We start from the raw sequence: 20,327 nt of genomic DNA, 5'->3' as shown, positions 1-20,327 counted from the left end.
TGCTTAATGGTCGAGAGTTCAGCTATATATACATTACCTTGACTAAAAGCCTTGAAATCTTCCTTTGAATACACACGAATATTGGTGGAGGTAGTGTGCAATTAATAGTTTCAAGAATAAAAATTATACAAATTTTTTTTTATCCTTTATTAATTATTATTATGAGTTTCATGCAAGTTTTATAAAGAATTAAAATTGTCAAAATAATGCCTACACCAAGATGAAAAAATCTTCTTTATATATACATATAAATAAGTAATATAAATTAATTGTAAAAAATTTGTATTTAGAACTTAAATCCATGACCACATTTAGTTTTAAGATTTTAAGTTGATTTTTAGGTTAAATTTTATGTTTGGTAATTTATCTTATTTTTTTATATTTATTTTAATCTTTTATCTTTTAAAATGTTTATTTTGGTTCTTTATCTCTTAAATTTAAGTTAGTTTAGCTATTTTGAATTCTTTTTTGATTGATTAAACTCATTTCATTATATTTACTTTATGTGAAAATTATTGAATGCAATTAAAGTTTAATCCAAAAGTGTTATATACATGATAAAAATAAAAAATTTCTAAAAAGTTAATTTCATACTATTATTTAGTTATTCATAATATATATTTTTGCATAATTTTCAATATGTTTATAACCTTCAAATTCTAACGATAATTGTATTTCATGATTTTCAAATGAATGGATATAATATTATATGTTTTATAGCTTGAATTAGTTAAAAATTGATTTAAAATTATTTCACAAAATTAAAAATAATCATTATTTTAAAAAATATCAAATTAATTCAAATATAAAAAAATAAAGGGTCAAAATAAATTTAAAAATTAGAATAAAAAATAAAAAAATAATAATTTAACCTAATTTTTATTTGCGACGTAAGTGTTGATATTGTAAAAATTTACATCGACATATATAATTCAGCTCACACCAAAATTTTGCTAGAGCATCTTTTTTCCTTCTAGTTAAATGACTTGTCCGTCTAAACTCGTCGATTAACATTTTACTTTTTTATTTTACTATCATTATCCTTTTTTTAATCAATTTATTATATTAAGTTAAAACATTAATTTAAAAGGTAATATACCACTCTACAAAAAAAATAAATAATAATAACTCTACAAAAGAAAAGGTAATATACCACACAATATCTAATGATAGAAAACATTTTTGAGAATTTTATCGACTTATAAACATTAAATTTGAACTATGTAATAATATTAATATCACATATGCTAGCCATAAAATATTGATAATATATTTATACTGATATATAATATGCTAAAATATTATGAAGTTAATATTTTATATAAAAACTATATTTAAACCAATTACTATATATTTATATAAACCTGTGTGAGTTAAAGGTAACAAATTGGTTGGGCCATTCCAGCGGGTCCAAACTGACCCAAAACGAGCGTGTAGAACTAGAAAAAAGCGCAGGGTGAAACGTCGTCGTTTCGGTCTCCTTTATAGTCACCAGCTTCTCTAGCTTCTTTCTTTGGGGTTTTTATATCATAAAGTATTAACTCTTTCGCTTCACTTCGCCGCCGCAACGCTGCAACCTAACAGTGACACGCTCCAAATCCAATGGTAAGCGATTTTCCTCTTTCCAAATCAAATTCACTCTTGCACGAACTCGAGTAATCTTCGCATTTTGATTTATTTAATTTTGGGTTATGTTGTGAATTTGAACTTGAGGCTTCGGAGAAGAAACTGTCGAACCCAATGAGGGAGATAAAGGTGCAGAAGCTCGTCCTCAATATCTCCGTTGGTGAGAGTGGAGATCGTCTCACCAGAGCCGCCAAGGTTTCCTTCACTCCTCATTGCTTCCACTTTTTTTTTAAAAAAAAATCATTTTTTTAAAATTTTTGAATTTTTTTTTTTGCGGTTTTGCAGGTGTTGGAACAACTTAGTGGCCAAACCCCAGTCTTTTCCAAAGGTTAGTTCTCAAGTAATGCCGGGAATGGGCACGGATCTCAAATGTGTTTGTTTTTTTAATTAATTTTTTTTTTTATTTATCATTTTTGGGGTTGTATCGTGTTTTTAATATAGATTGCTATTGAAGAGGTTTTTGGAAAAAGACAAAAAAAAATCATGTGTAGGGTAGTCTATGTTTGTTAGGGTTTGTAATGGGATTTTTTTTTTTAAAAATAGGGTGATAATGGTAGTTTGAGTTTTGGAATTTTTGTTGATAATACTAGTTAAGTTTGAACCTGTTTTGTGGTTAAAACCACAGTAGTGGGCATAATGAAAGTGTTAAATTAACAATTTTTCTTCAGAAACTTGGGTAGGAGGTCTAGGGAAAACTGGAGATGATGATTGGATATCCTTTGAGTATATGGCTTTGTTCTGCTCAATTTAATTTAAACCTTGTTTTCAAGTCCAAAAGACAGAAAGAATAGCCTCTTGCTTTATTTAAGCTATTTTAAATAGTATTTGCTTTTTTATTTGTGTATAATAATGGCTATTGTGATATTTGTGGCTGTTTTTCATTGTTGATTTGTACAAAATGTTTTTTTCTCCACTTGGTTTTGACAGCAAGGTACACTGTTCGTTCCTTTGGGATTAGAAGAAATGAGAAGATTGCGTGCTATGTGACTGTCAGAGGTGACAAGGCAATGCAACTTTTGGAGAGTGGTTTGAAGGTGAAGGAATATGAACTTCTGAGAAGGAACTTCAGTGATACTGGCTGTTTTGGCTTTGGTATTCAGGAGCATATTGATTTGGGAATCAAGTAAGTTGAAGAACAACTATTGGAATTTCTTGCTGTTGTTTTTGCTTTTGCCAGATATGAACTTTGTAGGCCTGGAGGGAACACAATGCATATTAAAATTTTTGGACATTGCAGCATTTCTCTTTCCCTTTATGGTGCTTTCCACTTCTGACTTGAACCAAATGTTAACTGACTTAAAAATATGGGAGTTGCAGAAGTTTCTTTTTTTTCTGTTTTGGTGCTTATATTAAAGCTGTTTTATATGGCTTGAAACTGAGGAACCAGGACTTGCTTTAGTTGGTTTGATTTGTTATTTAGTTTTGAGAAATCATATTTGTACAACATACCAAACCACTGAATGTTTTATAAGGCTTGAAGCTTAAAGCTGTTTTGATTCAATTTCCCCTCATATATTTCATTATGATTTCAATTTCTTTCACTATGAAGATTACATTCCACAGACTTATTAATAGTCCTTGACCCTTGACTCTGTTTCAGGTATGATCCTTCAACTGGTATTTATGGAATGGATTTCTTTGTTGTTCTGGAGCGTCCTGGATACCGTGTGGGACGTCGCCGAAGATGCAAGTCCCGTGTTGGAATTCAGCACCGTGTTACAAAGGAGGATGCTATGAAGTGGTTCCAGGTGAAATATGAGGGAGTGATCCTCAACAAGTCTCAGGCAATTGTTGGTTAGACCAGTTAACTTTAGGAGTGTGTTATCAGTTTTGTCAACAGTATTTTAATCTTTGTGGGATAGTATCTTAATTTGGAGGCAGATTTTGAATCAATGTCATTTCAGTTTTGTGAAGAAGCACATGGATTAACAATAGCCCTGTTAAACGACTTTTTTATTGCAAAGAATTTGTGAACCTTCGTTATTCAATTGTGCTTGTCAACAATTTAGCTTGTTTTCTTTGCAACCAATTGAGAAGCTTGTGCAGTACATTTTACTTGCGAGGGCCCTAATTAACGAAATAGACCCTCTCAATAGCATCGTTTTCTAACGTATCAAACCAATGAAGGGAAGTCACACTATCGCATTTAATAATCAATACAGTGGTTCTGCTTCTAATGCATATCAGAGGTGCAGTGACATGTAGATAGTCAATTTCTACCTCGTAATTCTAGACACCCTCTACTACCGTAAAATATCTACTAAATTGTGACAAAACTATGTTGTTGCATTGCTTATGGCAATAAAACTATTTTTTAATATATTTTTGTTTGAAATTACCTCGTAATTCTCACGTTATTGTGCTAAATATGAGAAAACTAGGGCAAAAGTTTAATTAAAACGAAGTTTGTGAGCATTACGTGATTTTGATAGCACTTCTAAAATGCTTTGCTCACCTACGTGGCTATTAATCTATATATTTGATGTGCTGCAAATGATTAATAGTGTATAGAGTTTGAGATGTCAATTTAGTTGAAATTTTCATCCTTACTATGATGTTTTTGCATGCCTTTTCCAAAAAAAAAATTACGTGGCTAATTGATTCAATCTCGTTTTTGTTTTTTATTCATAATTTTGAGATAACTTATTAAAAATTAAATGGTTTCAATACTTACTGTCTTTAAAACTTCAACCAATTTGTTTTTGTTTTTATTTTTTTACTACAACTAGCAGATTCGGTGCAAAGAATGCCTATATATCTAGGAACTTTGTCTCTGCAGCCAACCATTATACCTGAACTTCGTCAACATAAAGTATTGGTTTGAATATATTTTGTCACTCAAATTTATAGTTATTATTTTTAGTCTTTGTAATTTTTAATAATTTTATTTTAATTACTTAAATTACTAATAACATATTTGAAAGTGACTAATTAAGAAGGTTATATAATATCAACCAGATTTAACGTGATGTTTTCACTAATAGAGACAATAATAGATAAATTTTAGACAATAGTTCTTGATAAATTTCTTAATAAAATTTGAATATAAAGAATAAAATAAGATTTTTTAAAATTACATATACTAAAAATAATAATTTTAAATTTGAGGGACAAAAAATAAATTTATCCTAAATTTAAAAATATATTTAAGCCTAAATAAAATATTTGACACGGAAAAACTGAATAAAAGTAAAATAAAGGATCATCTGTAATTTAAAATAATGCCCCTTTATATGTTTATTATGATGTTTGGTCGTTATTTTGTTTTTTAACAAAGCGGACGAAACTCTAGTCATGCTTAATGAATTTTCACCATGTAGCAAAGCAACGCATCTTAGATGGATCAGAAACTACTCTCTTCATCAAATAATAATAATAATAATAATTAATAACAACACAAAATACCCGTCTAAAAGACTACATCGGATACATTAATTTGCCGGGCCACGAATCTTCAATCAGAAAGCAACCAACCATGCAAAGATATTCAGATTAATAATTCCATAACATAAAGTCTATGTTCCCTATATAAACCACCAGAGTCTTTCCCTTCAATGCACACCAACCTACATTTCTCACTATAACACAATCTCACCAAGGCTTCTCTTCCAAAACTCAAACCATACTGCCGATACGAAATGGCTTCCTCCCAAAAACAGTATATGTTAGCTCTTTTCCTCGTCCTTGCAGTTGGGATTTCCAATGTGATGTCCCGCAAGCTGCATGAGACATCCATGCGAGAAAGACACGAGCAATGGATGGCAGAATATGGCAAAGTGTACAAGGATGCTGCAGAGAAGGAAAAACGTTTCCTGATATTCAAGGACAACGTGGAGTTCATTGAATCATTCAATGCTGTTGGTGACAAACTTTACACGGTTGGCGTTAATCACCTTGCTGACCTTACAGTTGAGGAATTCAAGGCTTCCCGTAATGGACTCAAGAGGCCCCGTGAGCTTAGCACAACAACATCATTTAAGTATGAAAATGTTACTGCTATTCCTGCAGCTATAGATTGGAGGCAAAAAGGAGCTGTTACTCCAATCAAAAACCAGGGTCAATGTGGTAAGATAAACAAGTACTTTATTATGTTCCATGATCATCATAATTTCCTTTATTGGTCTCATTGTTTTGATGAAATGAAAAACTAGGGAGTTGTTGGGCATTTTCAACAGTGGCAGCAACTGAGGGGATCCACCAAATAAGCACAGGGAAACTAGTATCCCTCTCAGAGCAAGAGCTAGTGGATTGTGACACAAAAGGAGTGGACCAAGGGTGTGAAGGGGGTTACATGGAAGATGGGTTTGAATTCATCATAAAGAATGGTGGAATCAGCAGTGAGGCTAAGTACCCTTACAAGGCAGTTGATGGGACATGCAACAAAGCAGATGCAGCCTCCCCAGTGGCTCAGATTAAGGGCTATGAGAAGGTTCCTCCCAACAGCGAGAAGGCACTCCAAAAAGCAGTGGCAAACCAACCAGTGTCCGTTTCTATTGATGCAGATGGTGCAGGCTTCATGTTTTACTCAAGTGGGATTTACAATGGAGAATGTGGAACACAGCTAGACCATGGTGTCACTGCAGTTGGTTATGGCACAGCTAATGGAACTGAGTATTGGCTTGTCAAGAATTCATGGGGCACACAGTGGGGTGAGCAAGGTTACGTGAGGATGCAACGTGGTATTGCTGCCAAGCATGGTTTATGTGGAATTGCCTTGGATTCATCTTATCCAACTGTTTAAATAGTTCACTTATATATTAATTGTGTTTCATCATTGCTTTCTTGTATCAACCTGTGACTATGTCTAAGTGTAAACTTACTTGTTCAACCGCTTTTTGTGTTATGTTATGGGAAAAAGTTTTATATCGGTTGAGTTGAGATTAACGATAAGATAGTTTATGCAATTGCTTATAATACGAAAAACGTCTATATACACTATAAGGTAATGTGTTGTATCATATTTAAAAAGTAACACAGTAAGAGCATTTGTATATTTAAGTTTATGTATACATGTTTGTAAACATTACAAATGTCTTGTACCATTTTAAATGTATGTGGCTCTAAAACTAGTTTTCAATTTTTTTTAAAAAAATTTATAAACTTAATTTATGCATTAAAAATTTTAAATCCAACGATTAGATAGTTAAAATTTGATATAGAATATAAGTCATTCAATGAAGTAAGTTTAGATAGAATATATATTGATTTTATAATTACCCGTCAATTTGAATTAATGAAATGAAGTATTAAATGATTTTCAAATTTTCTAAAAATTTGCAGACTTCTTTATATATTAAGAACTTTAAATTCAATTGTTAGATCGTTAAAATTTAATGTAGAACATGAGTTATTGAACGAAATAAGTTTAAGTAAACTTACTCCTGAAATAAACAAATTTCTCTCTCTCTCTCTAATATATATATATATATATATATATGATGAAGGTTATAATAACACTTGTATAACTTTTACTAAGTATTACACTGCTCAATAACTTTATATTAATTGTAAATTTTGTAAATCCAACTGTTAGATTAAAAGTTCATACCTTTTTATATGTCTATATCAAATTTTGTTAAAATTGAATAACAAATTTAAGGTAATCAAAGTGTTCATATTTTAGTATATTTTTTTAAATAAATATATTACGTCAAATTTATTTTATAAGAATGAAGTATCAAATTATCTTAGATTAATATAAAATGTTGTATATATGATATAAGAGTAAAGAACTTTTAATCTAACGGTTAGATTTACAAAATTCACATTTAATATAAAATTATTGAGCGATTTAATTCTTAATAAAAGTTACACCAGTGTTATTATAACATTCCTTTATATATATATATATATATATATATATATATATATATATATATATATATATATATATATATGTATATATAGGAGGGATCTTTTCACTCTCGGAGTAAGTCTACCTAAACTTACAGACTTACTCCGTTCAATAACTCATGTTCTACATCAAATTTCAACGATCTAATCATTCAATTTCAAGTTCTTAGTCCATAGATCAAATCTACAAATTTTTAAAAAATTTGAAAATCATTTGATACTTCATTTCATTAATTTAAATTAACGAATAATCATAAAATCATTTTATACATTGATTCAAATTAATGAAACGAAATAAATGATTTTCAAATTTTTAAAAATTTACAGATTTAATCTATGCATTAAGAACTTTAAATTGAACGGTTGAATCTTTTAAATTCGATGTAGAACATAATTTATTGAACAGAGTAAATCTATGTAAACTTAGTCTTAGAATAAAAGGATCTCTCCTCATATATATATATATATATATATATATATATATATATATATATATATATATATATATATATATATATATATATATATATATATATATATATATATATATATATATATACATATATATATATATATTAATGGGACAAAAACTCAACAAAATGGCCAACAAAATGCTACAATTATGTGTTTAACAAGAAACAACTAAAATTAATCGAAAGCCATAAAGAAAGCTCCTAAAGGAAAGTTGTAAAATCGAAAGCGATAAAAGATAAATGTAAATGACTGGAAAATAATTAAAGTTCATTGGTTTTGGTCGTGGACTTGATTCTCAACTTTTTTTTCCTTCTTACAATTTATATCAGTTTAAATTCTTAGCTATTGGTTTTTATCAATAATTGTCCACTATCCAATTTTTAAGGGAAGTGGCTTTCATATCCCAAACTGCCATCTCTTGGACTTAAACTTTTTTGGCCTCTCAGAATTAATTATCTCGTTCCTCTAAGGAATTCATGAAAAATTTTGGACATGAAATCTTCCTTTTGTTTTGTTTCCTTCTTTTCTTCCTTCTTTTTCTTTCCCTCCCTTTCTTTCTCTCTTCTCATAAACTAACCAACCTCTAACCACTAAAAAATGTGTAAATAACATTCTTTTATTGTAAATAAAGACCGTAAGAATTGTCATTAACTTAAACATATTATTAATTGTTTCTTATTGATTAGCATACATCTTCCTTTTTCTTCTAATGTATGATGTACAAAATGAATTAAATAACTTCTATGTTTTTAAGCATTTGATGCAACTGGATTAAATCAAAGTAGTAAGTCACCCCACTGAAGAGGGCGTTAACATAAATCACTAGTCGCAAGATATTGTCATGTCCAAAAAGTGCATTTGAACTTTACTATTTCTACACTATATGATTTAGGATCATGAAAATTAGTTGATGGAAGAGATTTAAGACACAATAAAAATTGCAAGATAAAAGGAGGAAGGTATTGATAATGAAAAGGAGGAGAATGAAATAGAAAAGGATAGAAGAGATCTAGAGGAGAGGAAGAAGAAAAAATGAAGGTATTTATAAAAAGTAAAACATAAAAAATTTACTCATATATAGAGGACTAAAAGACGTGAATGTCATATTAGTGTCCCATTATTTTATGGTTTCTTTCTTATTTATAAAAATAATTTACATAATATTTTAAAGTTGACAACTAAGAATTAATCTGTTTGTAAAATATAATTTTTGTTGACTAAATATTATTTTAATACATCATTTTATGGTTGACAACACTAAATGATATTTGATTATATGAATTAAAATGTAAAGATTTTGTTCGTATTGAGATGAAAATAAGTAATTAATTCTAAGTATAAAATCATATGAGTAATTAAATCTTTATTATATTTATCAGTTTAATTTGTTTCTCTATTTTTTTCACCTTAATTTCTTTCTAATGCATTTTATAATGAAGATTTATCAAATAAGTTTAGCCTCGGCTCTTAATTCTAATGCTTCTTTTCCGAGGAGCTAGAAAGAAATGATTGATGGAATAAAAAAAATTAATAGGCAATCCTAAATCATATAACCATATTAATTAAATCTCGACATGTATTAAGAGCTATTATTAATTTTATTTTGTTAAATGCTTATTGAGAGCTTGGAGGAGATATTTTTTTTTTAATAATTACATAACCTCTAATTAAATTTTATGAGTCATTAAATTCAATTTTATTAATTTTATTTTCATAAATTAAAAAAGTTAAATAAATACCATCTAGAAATTAAATTGATCACAAACATGAACATTTATTATGCTTGAATTACTTAATAACATATATATATATAAGAAAAGGTGAAGGAGTGACTGTATTGAGTTGTAGCTTTAGGCAAGGTGGACACACATAGACAATTATGTGATTAATTTTTGCTGTATAAAAATTTCCAACAACAACACGAACCTTTCCTCATTTCAAAGACATGAGTTACCATGTTATGTGATCTAAATACTAATGGATTCCATTTTTTTTAATCTTAAATTCAACTCTTGTGTTTAAAGAAATAATTGAGACAAAATATTTCACTAAAAATAATTAATTAAATTTTTCAATGAAAATTGTTGATACATATTTAATATTTCATACCAGTAACATAATTAAGAAAAAAATAAGAATTCATTAGTCAAAAATTCTATTTCCAAATAATGCACTCCCCATTTCCACAGAAAAAGCTACTTTAACTATTCTTTGACTGGCCTATCCAGATGTAGTACGTCCCACGTTGAATTATTCAAAACATATTGATGTTTTACCGAAGAGCTAACATTTTTTCTATGCCAAACTCCACTATGAAGAGTATAAAATTATAGCTAAGGTTTTTTAAGTATCACTTTAATAATCTATGCCAAACTCTATTATATATGAAGGTATAATATATATTATAGCTATAGGTTTGTTTAAAGCATCACTTATTTAATTATACGTTTCATGTTTGGCAAGTTTGTCCTCACAATATGTCGAAGAATTTAATTAAATAATTCAGGTCTGCAAGTTATCGTGTGAGTTTAAATATATAAAAGTAGAAAGTCATTTTAAAAATACGAAAAATACATAGAATTACGCTTTAAGATTAATTTAAAATATAATAAATAGAAATTGGATATTCAAATAGTGAAATATAAAAATATTCTATTTATATTATGTAGAAACCCTATTTATATTATTTAAACGTAGCAGGGAAGGGCAGTACATGTCTATATTAATTTAGAAATAAAAAATAATTAAATTGATAATTAGTTGGAGATCTACATGAAATGGAAAAAAGAAAATAGAATTTAAGTAAAAAATGATAGTAGGAGAAAAGAATAGAAAAAGACAGTGATTTGAAAAATTATAAGACAAAATAATAAATAAAAAATTGTGTACGCACAAAAATAAATTATCATCTTTGTATTGTTATAGATAACATTAACTCTATTTTTATATAAAAATAATTAAAACAAAAAGTTATATGCTTCTTGTTTTTTTCTCATTTCAATTGTGTAAAAGTTGAATTTGAATTCTTATTATTTTCTTTTATGTTTGTTTCTTCTATTTCTTTAACTTTAAATATATATATAATGAAGATAGTACAAATTTTAAGAAAAATGTATTTATGTTCTTAAAACTTTAGAATCGAAAGTAATGGAGAGAATAAAAAATGGCTTCATAAAACAATTTTTGAAAATAAAGAAACAAAACTACAATCAAACACCCCATTTTCTTGTACCATTAATTTTTATGTATTGATGATGAACTTTAACCGATCGTTTAGCAATTATATGGATCGATATATTATAATAATGAGCTAAGTTATTAACAATTATATATGTAGATTGTTTAACATCATTAGGGCTGAAGGCAGAGAAACATGTGCCCCAATTTGTTTTCTTAATGAGGGTATCAGTTAAAAATGTCTGAATACAGCACACAAACACAATTCTAGATGTCCAAAAAGGGAGCATGAGGCCATCAATTTCCAATAAATAGGACTACAAACGAGTATTTCATAAAAAGAACAATAGCAAACTGATCACCTAGTTGACCTAAGTCATTACGCACATGGAATAGAAAATAATTCAAAGTAATAGTTAATGTACGACAATTATTTTATTTATTTGAAAAAGGTGTGTGAACTTACAGAAAACATGGTCTGCTTCTGTAAAGAGAGGTTTCCTTTTGTTGTTATTCTTCTTGTTTTTTTTTTTTTTTTTTTTTTAAATTTTGTTATATAAGCTAAAAGGTTAGAGTATTAATTTTTCAACTAAATTATAATCTTTGAGAAAATTAGTTAATTTAATTAAGAGTATTAAATTTTTCAATAATTTAAATCACTTTCAAATTTATCCTTAACATTTCCTAAATTAATATTTTTTTTACTTAAACATTTCTCACCTAATTATTAATTAATTGTAGTAACCCAATTTCGTCCGGAAAATGTCAATTTTTGTTTTAAAAAAATATATATATATATAGCAAAAAAGGTATATTTTTAAAAAAATAAAAATAAAAATAAAATAAAAATAAAAAAAAATAATAAAAATAAAAAAAATGTGAACAGTAATTTCGGTGTGAATAGTATTTCCGTGAGTGAATAGTATTTTGTACTGTTCATGAATAGTATTTTCGTGAGTGAATAGTATTTTTTACTGTTCATGAATAGTATTTTCGTGAGTGAATAGTACCTGAATAGTAACTTTGTAATTCCTATAAATAGAGGGAGGGAGTGAAAGAAAAAAAAGGGAGGGAGAGAGAGAGAAAAAAAAAAGAAAAAGGAGAGGGAGAGAGAGAGAAAAAAAAAAAAGAGAAAGAGAAGGAGAGAGAGAAAGAGAGAGGAGGTTCTGCCCTAGTTCTGATCCCTAAGAGAGGAGGAGGTTCTGCCCGAAGTTTCTGTTTATCCAGAGGCTAGTAGCTGAAAGAGGAAATAGAGAGAAAGGGAGGGAGATCCGTGGTGGAAGTCACGTTCATCATCTCTTGTGTACAGTTCTATTTGTCATACTCTCCATTTAAATATCTAAGACATTTTTAATAATCAATTTCAAGTTTATTATTCCAAAATATTCATTGAATGGAAGGCTGAGCCTCCTATTAATTTATGAATTGTAATCATGTTTAGATGGAAGGCCGAGCCTCCTTATTTTCTCTTATCCTCTGTTATTTCCTTTTAAGCTTTCTACTTTACTCTATTTATCTTTAATTTCGTCTAAAACCTCATAACAATCTCTAGCAATAATTATAATTAAAATTTCATTGAATTGACTTTGGTGTACACCTTAGTTAATTTTATATTTTTAAGATGAATGAGCTGCGACAGTTCAAGAATCCTATATTTAACAAAAATAAATTTAAATAAAAAAATATCAACACACAAACATTTTCTACAAAGAACTACGTGACTCTGATTCTTCATTATACATGAAGATACGTAGGAGCAAGAACTAAATCTTGTCGAGCCAAAAAAATAAAAAATATATTATCCTCCTTTTTATATAACAATAATAATTTTAACCTTTTTTCAATGCATAATTTAAATTAATTAAATAAAATATATTTGATAATTTTAGTGAGATAAATATTTTATAAATTATGAATAATTAGTTTAATTAATTAAAGGTAATCGTCTTAGGACGAACGTTGTGAGGTGCTAATACCTTCCTCATACGTAATCGACTCCCGAACTCAAAAATTTGGTTTTCGCAGACTATTTTCTATTTTATGGTTTTTCCAATGTTTTTTCCGTAAAAAATAACATTGGTGGCGACTCCTCTTTTTCCATTTATTTTTCGCCGTCCCGTCGCGACCGAGGTTGCTACAGATGGCGACTCCACTGGGGATATTTTTGAGAGTCAAGCCTATAATAATTAGTTAAACTAATTAATAATGTTTGAAAATGTTTATCTCACTTTTATTTTTTTTTATATTCCTTATTTGTTGTTTGTCTTATATGCATGAATTATATAAATAGGTGTTGTGTAATTTGAACTTTAGGATATAAGGATTTTATTTTTTCTATATCATATGTGCTGTGTTTTGTAGATTGGATAGTGTAGGATTGCTCCCTTCACACACTTCACTTGCACAATTTCACACACGTTTATGAGTGGGGTCCTATGCCCGGACTTGAGTGCAACTTATGATAAGTAAGAGGTTGAGTAGTAGTAACCTTCTTGATGAACATCTTGTTTGGTTATTATGAAGGCCTCACCTAGAGTTTGATCCTTTCTAGGGTATTATCATCTCTAATAGTTTACCTATTATTGTTACTAATATCCTAAGAAGGGTTATTGGCTCTAGGAACCTGTTTTAGAAATATAGTCCCACCCTTTTGAGAGGAACACGTGTTAGTAGTCCATAGAGTTTTCAACTTAAGGATGTCTTTATTAAGTATCACAGGAGCAATATTCTACCTTTACGTTCGAATGACGCAAAAAAAAAAGAGAATTTTATTCATTTCATAATACACATCATACATTTTTTTGACTTTTATCATATCTCACGCATCTTCAATATAACATTCATCACCACAAAACTATTCATGCATGCATGCATTCATCTACATTTCATAATTCATTCATGACATACATTTTACATCTTTGCATAAATTTTTTTTATGAAATCATGCATACAACTTTAAAAGATTGCAATTGTGATCATCATTGACACTTGTTTCTAAAAAATGAATACAGTTCTCTCTTGCATAATTCAAAGTAAGATCATTATTCCATTTGAGCATTTAGTCTAAAATGTATCTCATAACATTCAATATTTTCATAATCTCCCATGACATTCACGCATAAGCATTATTTATATTAAGTAATCATGTTAGGTATATTCATCAACATATCCATCGTCTTTTCTTATCATTCTCCATAATTGCATTCATTCTCATTTCATCATCCCGAATCAAATGCATTTGTTTCTCTAAAAAACAAAAAAAAACAAAAACAAAAACAAAAAAACATTTTTTTCATTTCAAATTCTTCACTCCAACATTTTTCTTTTATACATGCATTTCATAGTAAAATAAAGGTCTAATTGATTGCTCATTCATGTCATTTTTTTAAAAAAAAAATAACAACTATCTAATTTGATTATTTTCTTTTAAAGAGGATGTCAAGCAACAAATTTATGCAATGTCTCAAAAGAAAAAGAAAAAAGCAGGAAACAAAGAAAATAGGGAATAACATGAAATTATTGTTCTCACTTACATTTAATTCTCAATCAAGAAGATGAGCTCTTTGACAAATTAACTTGTCAATTGACATGGTTTTAAAATCATTGTTAACCTTTTGAAGTACTTATTTCATTAACTTGCATAACAAGTTGTGTTGTTATCTTCATTGTCATAAATTTTCTTTGTCCCATTACATCTCATAGTTTTCTCATTATTCTTCCAAAAATGAAGAGCTTGTCCTCATAAAAAGTCAAATCTGTTGGATGATTCTCAATTAGAAAGTTTGGCAATAGAAATTTGAAGATTTCTTATCGGGGCAAATTTATCATTTTATGAGTATTTGTCCGACCATCTACCACATTTAATGGTGATAAGTCTTATGAGCAAAAAAATAAAAAATAAAAAGAGTGAAAAAATGTAAAGTCCGTTAGACTGAAAACCCGAAAGGGCGATCTAAGCAAAAGTTAGGACAATAAAAAAGAAAAAAGAAAAAAAGAAAAGGAGCAACATGGAGTTCATTAAGTTTTGTCTTAGGATTAACCTTTAAAAATAAGCAATTGAGATTTGAAATGATGTATGACTATGTTTCTCTATCTCCAAAAATATACCACTTGCTACCCAAATTTGAGCCTAAAAGTGAAAATTTTCTTCAATTACCTCAAAAATTACCTCAAACAAGGCTCACCCTCAAAACAGGAACAACACAATGGTCCCATTTAATTTAGCTTGTTTATGATACCATCAAAACAATGAAAATGAAAAAGAAGAGAAATGAACCAAAAGCATCAAAAGGCCATTGTTTTATCCGTGTGACAAGCAATGTGGTGGTTAAGTTCATCAAAATTCAACATCACAATCATTCACCATATTATCCTAAGATGAATGGGGCAGTAGAAGCGGGAAATAAGAATATAAAGAAGATTATTCAGAAGATGGTGGTTGCCTGCAGGGATTAGCATGAAATGCTCTCTTTTGCTCTACATGGATATCGCATTTTTGTTTGCACTTCTACTGGGGCAATTTCGTATTCTCCAGTTTATGGTATGGAAGCAGTCATTCCCATTGACGTTGAGGTACCTTCTCTGAGAGTATTGGCCGAAAGCAAACTTGAGGAAGCATAATGAGTTTAGGCTCGCTATGATCAGTTGAACCTAATTGAAGAGAAGAGATTGAATGTCTTGTATCATGGTCAATGATATCAAAAAAGGATCAAGAGAGCTTTTGCCAAAAAGGTTTGCCTGCAAGAGTTTCAAGAAAGATATTTGGTATTGAAGAATATCTTGCCACCTCAAAAAGATCATAGAGGGAAGTGGACGGGAAGATCTATTGAACCCAATAAACTCTAATGCAGCCAAGAAATTCTATGCAAAATAATAACAAAAATAAAAAGCTCGCTATGCTGAAAACCTGAAAAGGCAGCTTAGGCAAAATTTAGAGCGACTTGCTAGGCTAAAAACTCGAAAAGAGCAGTCTAGGCAAAAGTTAAGGTCTAAAAAAAAATGAAAATAAATAAAAGAAACAAGAGCTCGCTAGGCTGAAAACCTCAAAAAGGCGGCCTAGGCAAAAGTTAGAGCAACCTGGTAGGCTGCAAACTCCAAAAGAAAAACCTAGGCAAAAGCTGGGGTAAAAAAAAAGAGGGGCGAAGAAAAGAAACCGAAAAAGCATTGAAGCCAACACTATAGCAAAGATCCTTGTTTCGAATAACCTCCAAACACACATTTGGGCCTTTGTATCTTTTCTTTCATATCCATCTCACCGACCAGTGTTACAATCTGATAAAGTCCATACAGATCAAAAATTGGTTGCTTCTTTTTTTTAAGTTTAGTCTTAAGACAAAACACTTGAACTCATCTATCGATGTTAACAAGATTGCTCCAAAAAAAAAAAAAAAATACAAATGTTCGTAAGACTTGTACATCCATTACATCATGGAGAGAAACAAACATCCAGTGCAAAATCTTCTATTCATCGATGTTCATTCATTACTACACTCAATAATTATGAGAATCATTCAAAATGATAGATTGGGAACAAATCACAAGTCATGCCCTCCTTTAACTCCCCCTTACCCAATTAAATGAGACATTTGTTTTATGTCTTATTTCTCCATCAATTCATACATCAATATTATTTCCTTGAGTCAGAAAAGAAGGCAATCACATTCATCATTGTCTCCTACTCTACCCCTTCCTTTCAAAACTAAATTGGGACAACCACTTCACACTGGGGCGAAGGATCTCATTGTCATTTCATCACCTTAACTTTCAATTGGAATAATTGTCTAGTCCAACTTTGTTCCCTATTTCTTCATAAATTGGGGCAACTCAAAGTACTCCTTTTATACCGGGACAAGTTGTCAACTATCATCACATTTTCATTCCAACCATATGATCCATGTGTCTCAAGTTTAATCAAGTCAATGCATGTATCATCCATATTCCACCATTCTAAATACGGGTGATCCTTCCCATATGTGTTGTAACATCCCAAATTTTATTTAATGAAAAGAAATATTTTTTATGTATTTATTATGTGAATAAGTATTTTATTTATGTATTTTACTATTTACGTATACGTATTTTACTATTTACGAATACGTATGTATGAATAGTATTTTACTATGCAATTGCACAGTGAAGGGGCGGCTGAAACGTGGGCTGCGGATTCTTTCCGTTTCAAAATTTTAATTAATTTGAATATAATAATGAATAGTGCATAGTGCATAGTAATTTATAATATTATTTTAATGAATAGTGCATAGTGCATAGTAACTTCAAAAATTCTATAAATAGGGGCCTAAGGTTTTGAAAATTTAGAATTCTAGAGAGAAGGAAATTCTGGAGAAATAGAGAGAGAAAGTAAGAGAGAGAGAAGGAGAAAGAAAAGGAGGTTCTGCTCTAGTGCCTTGTTTAAGGAGAAAGAGGAAGAGATTCTGCCCTAATTCCGATTCCTTTTAAAGAAAGAAGAGAGGAGATTCTGCCCAAATTTCTGTAAACCCAGGTAAGGGGGGGAGTGGGAAACCTCGCTTGGGGGTGTGGGAATAATTGTTAAATAGTTTGTTTGTTGGATTGGCTCCCGATCCCTTACCTGTTGTTTATTTCTTTGAATATGTATTATTGATGTGTTTTGTTTTATATCTTATTTATTTACATATTAGAACCTGTTATTTGAATGGAAGGCTAAGCCTCCTAAGTATTTATAAATTTGTAATCTATTATTTAAATGGAAGGCTGAGCCTCCTTATTATCTTATATTACCTTTTAAGCTTCCTACTTTACTTAAAAGATCTTAATATATTATTATTGAAAAATATGATACCTAAGCAACCTCTGGACTGTTGGATTGTTGGACTGTTGGACTGTTGGACTGTTTGGACTGTTGGACTGTTTGGACTGTTGGACTATTGGACTATTAAATTGGATTATTGAAATAATTCTTAATTATGAAATATGAATATGATATGTGTAACATGCTAAAGGTTGAGTCTGTGAATGTATGACATGCATCATATGCACATATTACTCCAGGTGTGCCGCTGAGGCCGCATACCCACGACTAACAAGGTGTACCTTTGAGTCACCCACGATATGCTAACGAGGTGTATGAACACCAGTGATAGGTGTGCCTTCGGGACACCAGTGATGTAACATGCTAACGAGGTGTATGAACACCAGTGATAGGTGTACCTTTGGGTCACCAGTGATAAATTCTGCAACTTCCGTATGGCGCCACATGCATACATTAGTGAGTCAAGTCAAGAAAATCATTATACATAAGCATATATGTGAGATTGATTATATATGTGAATTATATTGCGTGTGTGTGCTATTTAACTTTTATTTCTATATCTGCAACTGAGTGAGAAGTTTCTCACTCCCTTGTCATTTTTGTGTATATTTAAATTATGATGCAGATAATTAGCATGAGGCTGAGGATGTTGGTGGTGAAGCTTAGGCTTCTGTTTGGGTTTCGCTCTGATAGGATGTGACATCGGGATTAGCTAGACTAATTGTTAAATTATTATTATTTTTCTTTTGTAATTTTTATGTTATTTATGTTGAAAGTGTGTATTTTTGTCATATTATAATTTTACTAAAAGATTATAAGTTAATTCCTAACTAGGAGGCCCTGCCACCTTTACTGGGATTAATCTATAATCTTTATTTTATTATTTCTTGACAATTTGATACTTACAGTTGAAAATTATGAATGTGCATCTTTTACCCAATGATACTTGAGATAATTATTTTATATTAGACTAAGAAAGAATTTATATATAGATGGTTTATATCTATTGTAATTATGTTGGGGTAGAGGGTGTCACATGTGTCACTGTTTGATTCTATCCACTAAAGTCTAAAGTGATGTAAATCATTTGTCTCACTTGTTCAAAGTCCAAGTTAGTCCAAATTCTTCCAATTTTCACTCCATTAATTTGACATCAAACTGGGACAATTGCTCAATCTCTTGTTTCCATCAAGTTCTCAATTTTTGTCATATCTTGGGGTCGTTTGCTCTATTTTCTCTACATCAAAACAAATTCACGTTCAAATATCCTTTTTGAATAGCATTCCAAAAAAAATCAGCTGTCATTGTTATGCATGTTGGTTAAATGATGTTTCAAAAGGAATGACAAGGTGGTGATAATCACTTGATTGACAAGTTAGGCCAAATGAGTCTCACTTGATTCTAGGTGGGATAAGCTTGAAAAGATAAATTGTGAGATCATTTTTCAAAGAAGAAAAGAACATGATTTCATGGATTTGAAAAAATGAAAAAAAAAAGGGTGAATAATTGAGGCACAAAAAGGGCTTTGCATGGATTTGCTTTCTCTAAAGAAAATATTCATTTTTATGATTTTCTAAAATAAAAAAAAAACAAAAACAAAAAAAAAACAAAAACAAAAACAAACAAAAAAACAAACAAAAAAAAAACAAACAAAAAAGAAGAAGAAAAAAAAACAAAAATTGAAATGTGTCTATGACACCTCATAAGAATCCAAACACCGAATCAAGCATTACATCATTTGCATTAATATGTTTAAAGTGTTCGTTCATGTCCAATCATCACTTGGCATCCACTTTGTTTGCATCAAAGTTTGGTATTTTCCTAATACATGCATTCAAATTCATCACTTGCATATAAAGTCTCGCACTTGTCCGACATCTATATCATCTACGTTTGAGTTTGGCACATGTTTGACATTCATTACATCATAGTTTGATACATCCATTCAAATCCAATACTTGTCCAACATCCACATTGTTCACATTAATGTCTAATACTTTGTTTAACACATTCATTCAAGCCCAATGCATACTTGTCATTTGCATCACCAAAAGTTTGGTCCATCCCTAACTCATGCATTCAAGTTCAATACATGCTTAGCATCCACAACATTTGTACCAAAGTTCGGTACTTATCATCCACATGTAATCAAGTAATGTACTTGCATAACACATGCATTGAAGTTTATTTTACTTGGCATCAACATTGTTTCTATCAAAATTCTCACTCTTTTAAATTTTCAAGCCTCTATGCTCACATATCAATCTTTCGAGCCCCCGTGCTCACTCTTTTAATTTTCAAGCCTCTATAAATCTTTCGGGTCCCCGTGCCCATGCTTTTAATTTTCAAGCCTCTATAAATCTTTCGGGTCCCCGTGCCCATGCTTTTAATTTTCAAGCCTCTATAAATC

General features: G+C 29.9%; 2 protein-coding genes and 1 long non-coding RNA gene across 3 annotated transcripts; all 3 read left to right on the top strand.

Annotated features, from left to right (window-relative positions):
• The first annotated feature begins 1,448 nt into the window (after positions 1-1,448).
• LOC109799458 (large ribosomal subunit protein uL5) lies at positions 1,449-3,614 on the top strand. The gene is made up of 5 exons (XM_020360029.3): positions 1,449-1,605; positions 1,714-1,821; positions 1,912-1,954; positions 2,554-2,749; positions 3,227-3,614. Exons 1-5 carry the CDS (start codon positions 1,603-1,605, stop codon positions 3,423-3,425), a joined length of 549 nt encoding a protein of 182 aa, XP_020215618.1. The 5' UTR covers positions 1,449-1,602; the 3' UTR covers positions 3,426-3,614.
• A 1,032-nt stretch (positions 3,615-4,646) lies between these two features.
• LOC145950596 (senescence-specific cysteine protease SAG39-like) lies at positions 4,647-6,697 on the top strand. Its single transcript, XM_083061782.1, has 2 exons — positions 4,647-5,691; positions 5,778-6,697. Exons 1-2 carry the CDS (start codon positions 5,265-5,267, stop codon positions 6,365-6,367), a joined length of 1,017 nt encoding a protein of 338 aa, XP_082917908.1. The 5' UTR covers positions 4,647-5,264; the 3' UTR covers positions 6,368-6,697.
• Positions 6,698-11,544: 4,847 nt separating this feature from the next.
• On the top strand, positions 11,545-18,860 carry LOC145950597 (uncharacterized). Its single transcript, XR_014428388.1, has 2 exons — positions 11,545-17,629; positions 18,543-18,860. It is a non-coding gene; the product is annotated as an uncharacterized LOC145950597 (long non-coding RNA).
• Positions 18,861-20,327: the final 1,467 nt, after the last annotated feature.

Source organism: Cajanus cajan, chromosome 8 (assembly GCF_000230855.2).
Source record: "Cajanus cajan strain Asha chromosome 8, NIPB_CcT2T_4, whole genome shotgun sequence".
Taxonomy (NCBI): Eukaryota; Viridiplantae; Streptophyta; class Magnoliopsida; order Fabales; family Fabaceae; genus Cajanus; species Cajanus cajan.
This window is presented reverse-complemented; position numbering and strand designations above follow the sequence as displayed.